This window comes from Staurois parvus, unplaced genomic scaffold (genome assembly GCF_062004578.1).
Source record: "Staurois parvus isolate SC_StPar_1 unplaced genomic scaffold, SC_StPar_1.0 ptg000395l, whole genome shotgun sequence".
Classification (NCBI taxonomy): domain Eukaryota; kingdom Metazoa; phylum Chordata; class Amphibia; order Anura; family Ranidae; genus Staurois; species Staurois parvus.
Genome location: NW_028318191.1, coordinates 3,503,791 through 3,520,969, shown reverse-complemented (window position 1 = coordinate 3,520,969; position 17,179 = coordinate 3,503,791). Strand labels below are relative to the sequence as shown.

The 17,179-nt window shown below is 40.9% G+C and overlaps 1 protein-coding gene across 1 annotated transcript in view; it reads left to right on the top strand.

Annotated features, from left to right (window-relative positions):
* The window catches only part of CUNH1orf116 (chromosome unknown C1orf116 homolog), a 98,192-nt gene that overhangs the window by 72,329 nt on the left and 8,684 nt on the right, over nt 1-17,179 (top strand). Inside the window, exons 2-3 of the mRNA XM_089686371.1 lie at nt 363-527; nt 7,504-7,681. Of these exons, the coding sequence (XP_089542497.1) occupies nt 414-527; nt 7,504-7,681 (292 nt within the window). The 5' untranslated portion in view covers nt 363-413. The remainder of the gene's footprint in view (nt 1-362; nt 528-7,503; nt 7,682-17,179) is intronic.

Sequence of the window (17,179 nt, the reverse complement as noted above, 5' to 3'; positions counted from 1 at the left end):
ACAAAACAAAAAAAAAACAAGCTCAAGGACTGTTTACAGTCTCCACTGTGCAAATTGTGAAGAAAATGTGTGTTACCTGGTTGTACAGGACTATAGGAGGAACCCAAAACTCAATGACTCCTAAGGAGGTAGTGCTACACAAACAAGATATGCATTTCTAAAAAGGAGGGCTTGCATCTACTTTAAAAAATCTATTTATTAAACTAATTATTTAAGAATACATTGTCATTACAAATCTGATATTGTGAGACCGCAACCATTATTACAAATAATATTTTGGGACAGCAGACCATGGTTTAATTTTTACCACTTTATTTGTAACATTAACACCTAGTAATTGGATGTTGTCTTCTGTTCTACAGCATCTATTTTGAGACTGGTCAAGTTGTCTGTCCTGAAATCTGGTTTGGGTGATGCCAGAGAAAAAAGTTTGGACAAGGCATGTAGGTATGGAAGCCTTGAACAGCGTGGGCAGCACTGGTAGCTGTGACAGTATTGAAAGCATCTCCTCCAACCACTCTACCTTTGTAAGTATATTTTATCTTCAAGATATATGTGCTAAGTGACATTTGAAAAGTATTATATACAGTTGTGCTCAAAAGTTTACATACCCTGGCAGAAATTGTGAAATTTTGGCATTGATATTGAAAATATGACTGATCATGCCAAAAAATGCTCTTTTATTGAAGAATGATGATCATATGAAGCCATTTATTATCAAATAGTTGTTTGGCTCCTTTTTAAATCATAATGATAACAGAAATCACCCAAATGGCCATGATCAAAAGTTTACATACCCTGGAATGTTTGGCCTTGGTACAGACACACAAGGAGACACACTCAGGTTAAAATGCCAATTAGAGGTTAATGTCCCACATCTGTGGCTTTTTAAATTGCAATTAGTGTTAGCGTATAAAAAGTCAATGAATTTGTTAGCTCTTACGTGGAAGCACTGACTAGGCTAGATACTGAGCCATGGGGATCAGAAAAGAACTGTCAAAAGTCCTGTGTAACAAGGTAATGGAGCTTTATAAAGATGGAAAAGGACATAAAAAGATGTCCAAAGCCGAGTACTGTACCTGGTTACTGGGGAAGCCAGTGTTCATTCAGTGTCAATAAGAAACCTAAAAATAATAACACATGCAGCGCTACAAAAGGTTAATATATGTTGTATAAAGGATAATAAGTGATGGGCTACTGGTGCTTAAAAGTGATTGGAAAACGTCCTCATATCATGATACAATAGTCCCAGTAAACAGTGCAAAGGTGGTTGACTCCGTGCTGAAAGGTGTATAATATTATGCACTCACCAGAAAGCGCATAATATGCGCATTTGAGTTGTCAGACCACTCCTGGTCCTAGAAAGCTGAAACAGTGTAGATCATCTGGCAGGCTGTCACTCTGATGGGGATACACCTTTCCTTAACCAGCAGGGGGATTCCAGACATCCAGAAATACTCTTTTGTTATTCTGAAGAAAGCTGTTTGTTTGTCTGTGTCCATGTGTATTTTCACTCAAGAAGAAACCTGTATGAACCCAAATATAGGCTGCGAAGACAGTAAGATCTTGGAAAGTCAAAGCATGTAGAACCAAGAAGAGTTAGTAAAGCTAACTAGGTTTTGAGAAAGCAGAACATAATTTGTGCATGTCCTCTATTCTGACAGGAGTAGTATCATAGGTTTTATTGTGAACTGTGGGACTAGAAATATCCCAGGTTGGGGGTTTTGCATTTGTTAAGGAAGCCACAAGTCAAACAACCTATTTTGTACAGCAAGGATTAGAAGTTTGGGTGATATCTTTGTAATATTTTTGTATACAAGGCTGGCGCTACCATTAGGCTAACTAGGCAGCAGCCTAGGGTGCAGCCACGGCCGCTGGTTTCCCTACTGTCCACCATGGCTGGGTATTGGGTTCAGTTGTGACACCCCCCAGGTTGGTCTTTCCATGGGTGCTGTGCCTTGCCGCTGAATGCCTTCCCCCATCCCTGCAATCCTGGCTGGGACAAGGGGAGAGCAGCCTGGAGTAGTGAAGCCTGCAAAAAAAATGACAGGAGATAGCTGGGAGGTGTGGGCTGTGCTCTCCACTCCTGTCAGTGTAGCATGTTCATCCTCATGTTTAGTGTTTGATTCATTCCCCTGCTGCCAGGAGATGAACGGTTATTGGAGGAGATAGGGGGGCGGGGTAATCAAGCTGTGAACAGTCTGATCCAAGAGAGATCCTGTCTCATCTGCTGTATGGAGCTCCACTGACAGGAGTGAGAGCAAAGCACAAACCGCACTTCTAGCTGTTTCCCGCCTGTAAGTTTTGGGGGGAGCTTACAGACTGGGGGAACTGTACACAATGAAAGGAGGTTGGGGAGGGATAACAATCATTTGTACTGAGATTAGAGGTGTGTGCAGGAGGAGGGATGGGGGCTATCTGTGCTGGGAAGGGTAATGGGGATGATGGGGGAGGGGACATTTGTGCTAGTAGATGCAATGGCGAGATATGTGCTAGAAGTAGAGGGGAGGTTTGGTGGGGGGATTGGGCTAAAAGAGGGTGGGGGGGGGGTTTGGGTAAGGTGGGAGGAATTTATACTGGCCCGTGTAATTTGGAGGGGCTATAGCTAGAGGAGGGATTTGTAGGCATTTGTCCTAGGCTTGGGATTGAAGGAAGAGGATTTGTGCTAGGAGCGGGATGGGGGGGATTTGTGTTAGAATGGGGGATTTGGGAGGGAATTGTGGGCTAGTAAGGGGGACTTGGGTGGGGAGGAAGGATTTGTGCTGGGAAGGGTAATTTGGAAATGCTTGTGCTAGGAGGTGGGAATGGGGGTATTTATGCTAGGAGGGGGAATTAGGGGAGAGGATTTGTGCTAGAGTGGAACATTTGAGCAGAAAGAAAATGTGTGTGTGAAGTATTTATTTTTGTATTTTTTTTTTTTTTTTTGGGGGGGGAGAAGGTGTGCAAGTAGCTGGTCTTTCCTAGGGCGCAAAATAGTCTAGGACTGGCCCTGGTTGTTGATATCTCAGGGAAAAATGCTTTTTTTTATTTTTAAAGGTGCGAAGCTATATTGTTTTTGTAATTTTATTAACAAGGTGGAAATGGGCTTTTAAGCTAAGCACCAGCATTATTAATTGCTGTAACCAGTCCTCAAGTAACTGACACCTGTGGTCAGAAGGGATGGGTTGAATCCAAGTTTAATCAAAGTGTAAAATGTGAAACGTACACCTATAGAAGTAGGACAGACTACTAAAAATAATTTCCAAAACACACCAACATCAAAAAAGCAAAGATCTATAAAATAAAATGAATCACAATCATAATTTAAATAATCGGCATGGACAGTGGTACAATAAACCTTTACCACTTCTATTCAGTAATCTCTATGGTAAGTGTGCAAATCAATAATAATTCAAATTTGACAGTATGACTATATCTGGGGTTACACGGTTCTCATTATTGCATGTCAGTAGAGAGGGACTGTACACCCTACAGGGTGTCCACAACATATACTGAATGTCTATCTAGCCTTATTCATGTAGCCTTTGGTCATGTAAAACACAATGTACATATCCTTTTCCTAATAAAATTATTTAGATGACCCTCAATCTTTTTATACAACATATAGTCACAGAATAATTCTTCCATTCCTCTTGTGTTATTTTTGGTAGTGCATTTATTCCCATATGATATGGTAATAACACAAAATTACCATTCATCCTGTTGGTTATGGAGAAGTAAACCTATTACTCATAATTAGTTATTAGAGCAGCATACCTCCTAACTGTTTGGTATAGAAGCATATAGGCAAATGATATGCCCCTGCCATGCTTCCAGTAACATGGACCATGAGGGGTAATGTGCAAAAAATGACTGGTTTAATCCAAGTTTTTATAACTTTTTTTTTCTTACTTTATTTTGGCTTTTCAAAACAATATAAAGTTTTGTGCAGTGAAACACTTTAAATAGTTGAATAGTACATTTTTATATAGATCCTTACATGGGAAGAGACCGCTGACCAAGAAAGAGGGACAGGGACATTTGGCTCCTGGAGAAGGGGACGTTGTTCCTCTCTTCTCTCTCCTCCCTTCCCCCTTTTTTTACCCACTTGTGGAAACAATCCATGATAGATTTCAGGGCATTCTTTACCAAGTAATTATAGACCTGTTCATTTAACTTCTATAGTTGGGAAGATACTGGAGAGTTTAATAAAAGACCACATAGATGAGTTCTTGCTGGAAAAAACATTTTAAGCAACAGACAGCATGGATTCATGAAAGACAGAAGTTGTCAAATCTGATTTTTTTTTTATGAGGGGGTGAGGAAAACCTTGGACAGAGGGGTGGCGGTAGACGTGGTATACTTGGATTTTGCAAAAGCGTTTGACACAGTTCCCCACACACGGCTATTGTGTAAGGTAAAGTCTACGGGCTTGGAAAAATCCGTAAATGGATAGATAACTGGCTAAAAGATCTTATTTAAAGAGCAGTGGTTGATTCATACTCTGAATGGTCTGGGGTCATCAGTGGTGTACCCCAGGGTTCAGTGTTGGGACCCTTACTTTTTAATATATTTCTAAACAATATAGGGTCTGTGATTAAAAATCCCATTTCAGTCTTTGCAGATGACACCAAGCTGTGCAGTGGAATAACGTCCTTACAGGATGTCTTTAATTTACAAGCCGACCTCAATGCACTGTTTAATTGGGCAACTATGTGGCAAATGAGGTTTAATGTTGATAAATGTAAAGATATGCACTTGGGGGTTAAGAATACGCATGCATCATACATACTAGGGGGAGCACAACTGGGGAAATCAATGGTGGATAAGGATCTGGGAGTTCTGGTAGATCAAAAGCTTATTAATAGCATGCAATGCCAAGCTGCGGTTTCTAACGCAAGCAAAATCCTCTTGTATTAAGAGGTATGGACTCCTGAGAGAGAGATATTATATTACCCCTGTACAAATAATTAGTAAGACCTCATCTGGAATAATGCGGTTCAGTTTTGGGCACCAATTCACAAAAAGAATATTGGGTAACTTGAGAAAGTACAGAGAAAGGCAACTAAACTGATACGAGGCATGGAGGAGATCAGCTACGAGGAAAGGTTAGAGGAACTGAATTTATTCTCTCTTGAGAAGAAGAGATTAAGGGGGGGATATGATCAACGTGTATAAATACATCAGTGGTTCATATAGTGAACTCGGTGTAGAGCTATTCACCCTGAGGTCATCACAGAGGACAAGGGGGCACTCTTTACATCTGGAGGAAAAGAAATCTAATTTCCAAACATGGAAAGGTTTCTTCACAGTGAAAATGTGGAATAGACTATCTGAAGAGTTGGTTATGGCCAGCTCAGTGGATTGCTTCAGAAAAGGCCTGGATTGTTTCTTAGATACACAGAATATAACTGGATACTAACATTTATAGGTAAAGTTGATCCAGGGAATATCATATTATTCTCTCAGACGATCAGGAAGGAATTTTTTTTCCCAGCAGGAGCAAATTGGATCGTGCTTTGCTGGGGTTTTTTTTGCCTTCCTCTGGATCACCTGTGGGTGTAGGATTATAACTTTTTTTTTTCCTATGGTTGAACTGGATGAACTTTTTTTTTTTTCAGCCAGACTAACTATGTAAATATGTAGGCCTATGTAACACTGAGACACAGAATAGCAACAACAAATTCAAAAGAAATGCATGTCTAAGAAATTATGCACTGATTTGCATGTTCATGAGGGAAATACGTATTTGATCACCTTCAGAAAACATGACTTAGAACTTGGTGGCAAATGCCTTGTTGGCAATTACAGAGGTCAGATGCTTCCTGTAGCTGGCCACCAGGTTTGCACACATCCCAGGAGGGATTTTGGCCCACTCCTCTTGGCAGATCCTCCCCAAGTCATTAAGGTTTGGTGGCTGACATTTGGCAACTCGAACTTTTAGCTCCCTCCACAGATTTTCAATCGAATTAAGGTCTGGAGACTGGCTAGGCCACTCCAGGACCTTAATGTGCTTCTTCTTGAGCCACTCCTTTGTTGCCTTGGCTGTGTGTTTTGGGTCATTGTCATGCTGGAACACCCATCCACGACCCATTTTCAATACCCTGGCTGAGGGAAGAAGGTTCTCACCCAAGATTTGACGGTACATTGCCCCGTCCATCGTCCCTTTTGATGCGGTGCAGTTGTCCTGTCCCCTTAGCAGAAAAACACCCCCAAAGCAGAATGTTTCCATCACCATATTTGACAGTTGGGATGGTGTTCTTGGGGTCATAGGCAGCATTCCTCCTCCTCCAAACACGGCAAGTTGAGATGATGCCAAAGAGCTCGATTTTGGTCTCATCGGACCTCAACCAGTCCACTGCATAATTTAGATGTTCAGTGGCAAACTTCAGACAGGCCTGGATATGTGCTTTCTTGAGCAGAGGGACCTTGCGGGCACTGCAGGATTTCAATCCTTGTCGGCGTAGTGTGTTACCATTTGTTTTCTTGGTGACTGTGGTCCCAGCTGCCTGGAGATCGACAAGATCCACACATGTAGTTCTGGTATGATTCCTCACTGTTCTCATGATCATTGACACTCCACGAGGTGAGATCTTGCATAGAGCACCAGACCTAGGGAGACTGACAGTTGTTTTGTGTCTCTTTCATTTGAGAATGATTGCCACCTTCTTACCAAGCTGCTTGGCGATAGTTTTGTAACCCAGTCCAGCCTTGTGTAGGTCTACAATCTTGTCCCTGACATCCTTGGACAGCTCTTTTCCATGGTGGAGAGTTTGGAATCCGATTGTTTTATTGCTCTTGTGGACAGGTGTCTTTTATACAGGTAACAAAATGAGATTAGCAGCACTCCCTTTAAAAGAGTGCTTCTAATCTCGGCTTGTTACCTGTATGAAAGACACCTGGTAGCCAGAATTCCTGCCGAATGATAGGAGATCAAATACTTATTTCCCTCATGAACATGAAAAGCAGTGCATAATGTGTTAGACATGCATTTCTTTTGAATTTTGTGTTGTTCTTCTGTCTCTGTATGTTACAATACACCTACCATTCGATTTTTAGACTGATCATTTCTTTGTGAGTGGGCAAACATTCAAAATCAGCAGGGGATCAAATATTTTTTCCTTCACTGTATTGATTGAGCACAGACAACTGGAGTCGTTGGTTAGTTCCAAAATAAAGGTTATGTGTTGGAATGGAGCAGGACTCTGGATACAAGCTCTTGTGAAGATGTGTAAAGCCTGGCTGTGCAGAGCTATAGGGGCACCCAAATATTCTAGCGGCTCCTAAGGGGGTAGTGCTACACATATCATGTACGCAAGAAAGTTTTTATAACCATGGAAAATAATCTTGTAAACAAAGACATATGAAACTTACAAACAAAGACCATATGACACATACTGTATACTTTATCTTGCAGTGCTATACCATCAAGGACTCAAGTAACAGTACACCTTACTTACAAAAGTGTGCATTTACAAACCAAGTACCACTGTCCTTTAGACTTTTTTGCTTTTGGTCTTTCAGAGTGGAGAAGGATATGACCATCTTTCTGCTGAGGAGCGAGAATGCTTGATGTTTCTTGAAGAAACCATAGAGTCCTTAGACAATGAGGAAGACAGTGGATTATCAAATGATGAAGTGGAAATAAATAATGCGGATAGCCTCCTACCTTCAGAACAAATGAAGTTTGCTTTTTCTGCTGGTAAGTATCTGAAATTTCAACTTCCATGAAATCGAGGTAAAAAAAAAACATCATGGACAGTGATAAAACAAAGTTGGGTGGTTTCAAGCCACTGAAAACTTATCAATCACAGTAAATAAAAAATTCTTTGACGCATTGCATGAAAGGCAATAATCTTTCATCCAGAAATGCAGGATTGTTTTTGAGTGTTCCGCTCCAAAACAACTGGCTGACAATCCAGATTTGGTACCTTTTGGCAGCATATAAATAATAAGGTCACAATATTTGTAATCCGCAGAATATACCCAAAAATCTGAGAAAACTGTCAGGAAAAACCTGCTGCAAGGTTTGCCTTATTTTTATATGGTGGTGTTTCCACATAATTTCTTAATAAATCTTATCAGAAAGTGGACTACAGATTTCAGATGAATAATTGTCTAGGGAACACCACTATCTTTTTTTTTTTTTTTGTAGCAAAAATTCCTAATGGTTCACAGTCCACAATGGAATTTGGCAAACTTAGTCAGCGGGTTTGAAATGTAGAAAATGGGGCAATCTAATTCTTGTCTCATTGCTCAGTTTCTCAGATTGTCCTTTGTGTTTGGGTCAGTGGTACAGGTTTACACTCTGAGGGGATCCCTCTGACTGCGTGTGTGGCAGTGGCCACCCTTCACAGTGCTTCCTGAGAACAAAAAAACAACCAATGACTCCAACTCCAATACTGGCAATATACTGTAGTTGAATTAGAATTAGCTCTTTGTCTTTAAAAGCCCAGGTGACTGGTACATCTGCTGTTTGCAGTAATGTTCACTATTTTTTGTTCAATTTTGATCTTTTTTTCTGGTTAACTGTTGGTAGTATGTTTTAAATAGTTAATTTCATGCATTCCCAATGTATTGAACTCCTCCATGGACAAGAGACCATCAAAGCTGAGGTCTGACGGGACAGGGATGCTTGTCTGATGGTCAGATAAGGATGGGTAAGCCATTTAACTGTGGGTCACACGGGTAAGCAAAACATTCAACCACCAATTGAGTGAGGAGCTTTGCACTGTGTATACCCTAGACATATGTCTAGTCACTACATTCTGTAAGCTGTGCTATACGTTACATACTTCTTACTGCTGTACCCTATGTTATATGTTTCATACTCTGGACTGCAGAGCATTGCATTCTCATGTTCATTATCTCAACTGTTGCTGGTTATGTATTTCCCAACTATTTAAAAAAAAAAAAAAAAGCTCTTTTTATAGTAAGTTCAGACAAAGTGTTCACCCTGTTTTTGTTAATTTTAAAAACAACACTTATTTCATGACTGAATTTAAGGTGGTTGTTAAAGTAGAATTTTTTTTTTTTAACCTTTAATGCATTCCTAGCATTATGGTAAAAAACCTTCTGTGCATAGGATCCCCTTAGCTCCCCGTAAACACTTACTTGAGCCCAATCTTGATCCAGCTCTGTGCCCAAGAGCTGCCACTCTCTTCACCTTTTCTCCTCATTGGCTCTTACTGCTATCGATCACAGCCTATGAGTGGGGGGACAGTGCCAGGGTGTGTCTATGAACACAAATAGCACAGCTCTGGATCGAGCTTGCACAAGTATCCCCATAGCAAGCAACTTGCTATGGGGACACTCGTCAGGGGAGAGGAGCCAGGAGCACAGGCGGGAAACCCCAGAAGAGAAGGATTGGGGCTGCTCTGTGCAAAACCATTGCACCGAGTTAGTAAGTAGTAATTTTTTTTCTTTTAATAACAAAATTCATTTTATAATCACTTTAATACATGCCCTTTTGAATCATAGCTTTTCTCTTTCTAGTGCCCAAAGTCTGTTAGCATCAGGGTATGGTTAGGATTCTATCACATGAAAAGAGTATTTGTAACCACACAGTTGAATTCTATGTATGACACTTCTGTAATTTGTACTAACATCTTATTTAGGAAAATCTTTTAGGAGATCCACTTCTTTCTTCTGATCAAAGCAGTGGTGCTTCACAAAGTATAACACCAGTCTGCGAAAGTTAAGGAAGAGTGAAAAACAGTGTAATAAAAGTGAGTCAGATAAGAAGTAAAGAGTAGGATATAGAATGAAAAAAAGGAAAGTCACAGAGCTGCAATGGGTCATAAAAATATATTATATTGATTTAGAAAAGCAGCACATTGAAACCATTTTCTGTCGAAGAGCATTATCTTTCTTAGTTTTACTTTTTTAGTGGTACTGAAATTTCCCTTAAAAGAAAGCACCACATTTGCTGAAAAATAAAAAAAAATATATCACTCCAACAGAGGCCTTTGTAATTTAATGTAAAATTTTAGGCATCTCCTTGAGTAAGTATTTTTTTTTTTCAGATACCCTTTAAGGCCTTCCCTCTTTAAGTATACAGAAAATAGTAGGTTGTGGTATTTTGAAGGTGCATAGTAGTAATTAGAATAATCTTTAAAACATTTTTTTTGCAATTAATGTAAAAAAAAAAATAGATCAAATATGAATAGTTACAACAAACTTGACAATCACAACATGCTTGACTGTTTCCTGCGGTGCACAAACAGTACTTCCCAACATGTTTCGCCCAACCTAGGCTTCCTCAGAGGAAGAAAAAAAAAGGCAATCCGCAATACAGTCTACAATTGTATCAAAAATACAACATTAGTCAATCATAATTATACAATATACATCAAACTGCAGTACATAAATATATATTTCCAACAAATTAATTGTCCAGATAAATATGAGCCCCCTGCTTATCCTAGGAACTATGCTGCCAATATCGTTCTTTGGAGAAAAAATAAGCAAATGTTTGATTGAAAACACAAGCATCCATCTGATTGCAGAAGGCACATAAAGGACCATACTCTACCACAACAAGATGTGTGCATATAACCATCAGCAATTTTTCTACCAAAAAAAAAAAAGAAGGGATGCAGACCTGGACGATTTTCTCACTGATTTTTTTATCAGTCTAAGAAAAGACATGGAGAACAAACATTTTCTTCAGAACAGAGAAAGGTATCAGTTTGCAAAAAAAGTTTGCTAAAGTCCTTGCAATTTATATAGTTCAACTGGCAAACTGCCTTGTTTTCCACCAGGTGTCCAATATTCGGTGTTACATACCTGTATGTGGACCCTGGGATGACAAGGGTGACCACTTGCACAGTTCCTGCCTAAGCACCCCTGCAAGTTGAGACAGGGTCTGCAAGGGCCTGTCTCATGTGCCAGGGTGCCAATACCGTGGACTGGAACCTGAGGGCACTGGTATCAAGTGAGCAGGAGTACAGCTGATAGTACAATGAAGATGTGCCAAGTTGAGAGTTGAGTTAAAGGCGGAGTCGGGTTGCAAGCCTGGTCTAGTAGTAGCAGAGCTGGAAGGCACCGAGTAATAGGCAGGATCAGAGTCAGATACAGGCAAAGGTTGACAACGTGCAGGCAGTGAGATACAAATTTGCTAGACAGGAGTATAGCCAGTAATCCAGGAAAAGGCTGGTAGTGGAGATACAGTGAACAAAGCAGAGAAGGGTAATCTGAAAGTGAGGTCAGGGAGGAAGCCGGGTCAGTCACAGAATCACATTGAGCAAGATCAGGAACACAGGCGCCAGACTGAAGTCCATTCAACAAAGAGCTTGTACAGAGTTCATGTTTAAGTAGTCTGCTGGGCGATGGTGGATATGCATGTAAGTGTCAGGAAACTAGTACAGATGATGCCAATTCTCATGTAGCTAATGCCCATTCTCATGCACCTAGTGATCATTCTTGTGCAGCTAATGCTTGTGCACATGTACCAGCACAAAGACGAGCTTTGGCTAATATCCAGCATGCACTGGCATGTAGCGGCATTTCCTTGTACGCATGTCCTCCTGCATTGGTGCCAAGCTGCCATTATAAAGGAGACTCTGCTGCATGCAAGTTAGGGTAAATCCTGGGGCGGACTGACAACTCATGGGGCCCCCGGGCAATAGGGGATCATGGGGCCCCTGTGTCCCTGCCCAAACTCAAAAAATCCTATGAAAAAGGTACCAGGGGCATCTCATGGGGCCCCCTACTGACCCCGGGCCCTCGGGCAGTGCCAGAGTTTCCAAATGGTCAGTCCACCCCTGGGTATATCTAAAGCCAAGTTCATATCAAGTGTGGCAAAACTCAGCTTTGTAATTGACATCAAAGTGGTTCCATAGACAGCAGTTAGTGCTGCGTTTTATTACCAAGATGGTTCATCAGGATAGCAGGGGACATCTGACAGTCATGAAAGGGTATCTATGGCTAAGACCTTTTTTCTTGATTGTTCATTGAGGGCCACAGGCGTTTAGTAATTCTTAGACATTTGGGTTATACTGATACCTTCAGGAGATTGGGAGACTGGCAATCAAACACTCTTAAGTCAGCGCCTGTGTAACTCTAATAGTGTAATATTGTCATACCATTTATTATCTCTAATTAAAAAATATATTACACTCACATTTCATAAAAAATAAATTGTCTTGTATATAGGTGATGCAGTATCCTAAAATGGATCCAGAGTGCCACCGATTTGCGTGCGCTCCACTCACCGGAAGTGACATCACGCCAATCAACCAGAAATTGCATCAACTGTAAACTGGAATTTGCACCAACACATTTCACCCTCCTACAAGGCGTTTTCACAGAGCTGTAGGAGGGTGAAACGTATTGACACACATTTCAGTTTACAGTCGACTGGAGTGATGTCAGATCTGGTGAGGTGGAGCGCACGCAAATCGGCGGCGCTCCGGTGCCATTTCAGGATACTGCATCACCTGTGTACAAGGCAATTTTGTGTTTTATGAAATGTAAATGTAATATTTTTTTTTTATGAGAGATAATAAATAGTATGACAAAATAACACTATTAGAGTTTCTTCTGCTTCCCTTTGGTACACATTTGATGACAAATGGAATTCATTGGCAAGTTAAACCTTTCTTATTACAACTGTGGATCTGGTATTCTATATGATGGAATCCTGGAAACATCCGTGAGCACACCCCACTAGAGAAAAGTGTTTCCTGACTCTGAAGCCAAATAAAGCTAGGAGTCCACCTCGTCTGGTGAGTGAGGAGTGCATAGGGGAGGGAACACCAAGCACAATTTGATTGGAATAGCTTAAAATAGGGAACACTGGTATTGGAAAATATAAGCATGGGGAATATGGACTTTAATTGGAATGCATTGTGTTTTATTAGTTATTAGTTCTCTCATGCTGTCCATGGTTTCACTGGCCAGTTTCTATCAAGTGTAGCACCCTCCTAGTCAGCTAGGGGGATCTAGACTCTAATTGTTAGCTAGGAGGGCTGAATAGCAGTCTGCGTGTGATAGCTAGTAGGGTCAAATTGCAGACAGAGCTGTGAGTCTCTGTAGACCAGATCTCTGGGACTTCCCCCTGCTCTAGAACTTTGGAGAAAGATCTAGAAGCAGTGAGTGGAGGTGAGGAGTGGATGGTCTGTACTCTTAGAAGATCCTGGCCAATCCCCAACAGGAGGCTTGGCAAGGAGCCTGGACAGCCTTTAAGAGTTACTGAGCCTGCTTAGCAGCAGAGGAGTTTGAGTAGAAGATGGAGAGGAAATGAGGCTGGATAGCAGAAGCCTGGGAGGGGCCCAGAGGTGAAGTGGCTAACCTCAAAGCAGGAACCTTGGAAGAAGGAAATCTTGGAACTTCACTGGCCCCCTGAGAGAGGACCACCTATGTGGCAGGGAAGGAGTGGCCCAGTTAGAAGGCCTGGTAGCGGCCACCAACCCACCAGCAGCACAGGAGAAGGACTAAGTAAGTAGACCTGCACCCCCTGGGCCAGATAGGGGAAGGAACACTCTGGTGGGAAACAAGATTAACTACCCGGGACTGTCTTACTTTACCGTGGCAGGCACTGATTCCCCTGCTCAGGGATTTCCCTCAGATAGCTGGATGAGAGAATGATTAATCTGGGATCTGGTGTGGTACAACTGGAGACACCGGCTAGCTCTCCAAGAAGAGGATTTTGCAGTGAAAAACTTGTATATAGTTCCAGGAAGTTGTCCTCGGTTTCAAAGTTCCACTGGGCATCCCATACACCCCTAACCCTATCCAAATTCTAAATCTCCTACTAAAACTTCAAAACAAGCTCAAGGACTGGTTACTGTCTCCCGGATGCAAGTTGATGTGGAAAATGCGTGTTGTCTGGATGTGCAGGAATATAGGGGGACCCAAATCTTTGGTGACTCCTAAGGGGGTAGAGCTCCGCAAGCACTCATTAAGAAGTGCAAAATTAGCCAGCAGCAGAACAGTTTTTATGTGAGCAAGAAAAGGCACAAATGTACTAGAGTAACAAAGTATAGGCAGGCTTTTTCATTGAAGAAATAAGAGAATGGAGACAATAAAGCAGTGTAAAATTGTCCAGTGGCTCAGTCACAGATATTAGACCTATTAAAAAAAGAACTACATAACACAGATGATACAGCAATATTAAATTGGCTGTCAGCAGGTAATTTTCGATGAGCAAAACTGGACTTAAATGTACTAGCCACAGAATACAAGCAGATATTCCTATTGAAAAATTAGGAGATCGTAGTGTAAAACTGGACAGGTGCAATTTGCAACCACAGAGAAAAGGACTAACCAGGTTCATGTCTAACTTTCATTAATACTGCATACAAGGGTATAAAAATGGTAATGTAGTGAATCTGTGTGGTATATTGTGAGGTAGGGCTAGGTGCGCACATTTTTACAAATTTTTAATTTCTTTCAAACAAACCATACAGCGTTCACTGTATTGCTGACCAAAAAAGATCACCACTTGCCTGTTTTCTTTGACCTGGGGTGCTATGCTTTATGCAGGGCAGTAAACATGCTTTTCAGTGGACCTAGTTGGAAGATTAGAGAGTGCGGATGACCAGTGATCAATATCTTTAAGTTCAGCTTTGAGCATCGCAAACCTAAAAGATCCTATAAACCCATTAAAAAATAATATACCCCAAATGTAATGAAAGCCCCAAAATACCCCCCCTCCGTAATAAAGCCCATTCTTTATTTTAAAAAGCAAAGACTTGTTATAAACCGGACAAAGTGACCACTGAGCAGAGCCAGATTTGTAACTTTTTGCCTTCTAGTCCAGCTACATTGTGCCCCTCAGACAATGGGTTTGTTCACCTCCTTCCTAACACACATGCAAAAAGCATATGCAGCATTCACATGGAAGTATTGGAAGTATTTTGCTTAAGTGAATCCAGGGTTAGGTGAAAACACAATGGCTGATTTATGGAAAGTATGAAAAGTGAGGTTTGTTTTGTGACGCATACAAAAATCCTATGTTTTTTTTTAAATAAGATAACTAAACACAGAAACAGTGCCTACAACACGCATTTTTGCATGCGGGGGGGGGTGTTGTATTCAATACTAATGCCCTGTAAATGCACAAAATATAGGTCCTGCAGCATTTTTAAATGCAGGTAATGCACATAGCATATATTTTTGTGTGTTACAATGCACTATAGATCTGATACAGTTAAAATGTTACTAAACCCAGGATCCTGCATTCACTATATCCACAGTACACAGAACATGGAAATTCAATTATTTTAGTAAATATAAACTGCTAAATACCTTTTTCTCATCAGGAGTTAGTGCAGTCTTGTGATTATCAGTGTTCAGCAGAGCACATGTTAAAGCTTGTAGGAGGAGTTTTCTTTCTGCTCTAGGAGGATGCAGAACCCCTTATCTCTGTCTGGACAGTGTTGATTGGCCCTGTGCTGATCACATGCACTCTCCCAAGATAAAAAAAAAACCTCTCTAGCAATACACACAAAACTGAGCACGTGCAGAGTGTCTCCACATGATATGTCTTATCAGGAGATAAGAGGGGGGACACTGGAAGAAGGGGAGGATCCGAGAAGTCAGGGTCAAACAGTATTTTTATGCAATACAGAGAATTAACCTCTTGGGTTCCACAGTGAGTAAATCAAGCATGCTTTACTGCAATTACAGACTGACTTTACTGTTGTGATTTAGTAACACTTTAATAGGAGGTTTTTGACAAGCTCCTAGACCTAGAAGTGAATCAAAACTGGGACTGAGAGATTAGCTGTGGATTTAGTATGTTTCGACTTTAGTAAAAATTTTGAGTTCCTCACGTGCAGTCTACAAGTGAAGTAAAGCATACAGTTTAAGGTGTGAGTTTCTATGTTTTACACTCCATTGTTAGTTTTGTGGATTTAGACTTTAAATTGATATTAAAGATCGTTTTTTTTATAACAAACCTGTCATACTTTCTCACTCTGTACAATGGTGTTCTACAGAGCAACCCAGAACCTCTTATTCTTGGCTCCTCCCCTTTGACCAGTGCGCCCAATAGCAAGCTGCTTGCTATGAGGGCACTGGTAAGTGCTTGCTCCCAAGCCCTGCTCTAAGCGTCAATCCTAGGTTCACACCTAAGTGTTTTCCGCAATGTTTTGCGTTTTGCAGGAATGCACTAAAGTCCATTTAGCATGATTTCCTATGGGACACATTCACATCCATGTTTTCACCCTGTGCGTTTTTTGGAAAGGGTCAGGGACTTCTTGAATGCAAAAATGTTCCTTTTTTGGTTCTATAAACTTCAATGCAAATGCTGCAGAAAAGCACGTAGTGCATTTTTGCCACATTTTTGATGCATTTTGCATTTTAAATCTGCCTAGCAACAAGAGAAAATGCAAAACATATCAAAAACGCAGGTGCAAAAACGCAAAATTCAATGCAGAAACGGGTCAAACCCAAACTGCATTGGTGTGAACCTAGCCTTACAGAGCTGTGCTTCAGCCCTGCCCCCTGCTCTCTCCTCATTGGCTCACTGGCTGTGATTGACCGCTCCTGTTGCTGTCCCAGCCAATGAGGTGAGGGAGACTGGGGACAGCCGAGGCCTCAACCACTTTTAAAGCAGAACTCTGGGGAAAAATCTCCCATCCTCTATACAGCAAGATTATATGCAGCACAGTGCAGCAGTGTGAAACTGGCATTACTGTAGAACCAATTTTATAAGTCCACGAGTCCCTTTTGTCAGTGGTTTTCTACACTATGTTTTCATGCTTGTGCTAAGGAATTCAGTTTGCAGAAGTTTGAATGTGTTCTTTCTCTGGTAACGATAGATGGGTGAAAGCAGACGATAATGTTGTATGTGTCTAGTCTCATGATTCATATAGCTGAGTAATGAACCGAAGAAGAATTTAATTTAGTGTTCAAAATTTATCACAAGAGATATTTGTTTTTTTTTTTTGTGTGCAACCTGACGTCTGAGAAAGAGATAAACTTTTGTCATGTTTAATGTATGTGACAATTAATCTTACATAAGAAACGCAACAATTAATTGCAGAAATGTATGACCAAATACTCAGCTATGAATAATTTAATACGTCTATAAGCATGTGAGTCATTTCAAATTAATGCAAAGTCGGAGCCTCCCTTCTATTTTCAGCACGTCCTAAGCTGCTTGGAACACTGGGTTTCATAAACAAATATAGAGATGTGCTTCATAGAAACATGCTTTTTGCGGGAGGTATTTTTTCGATCATCCTTAAAG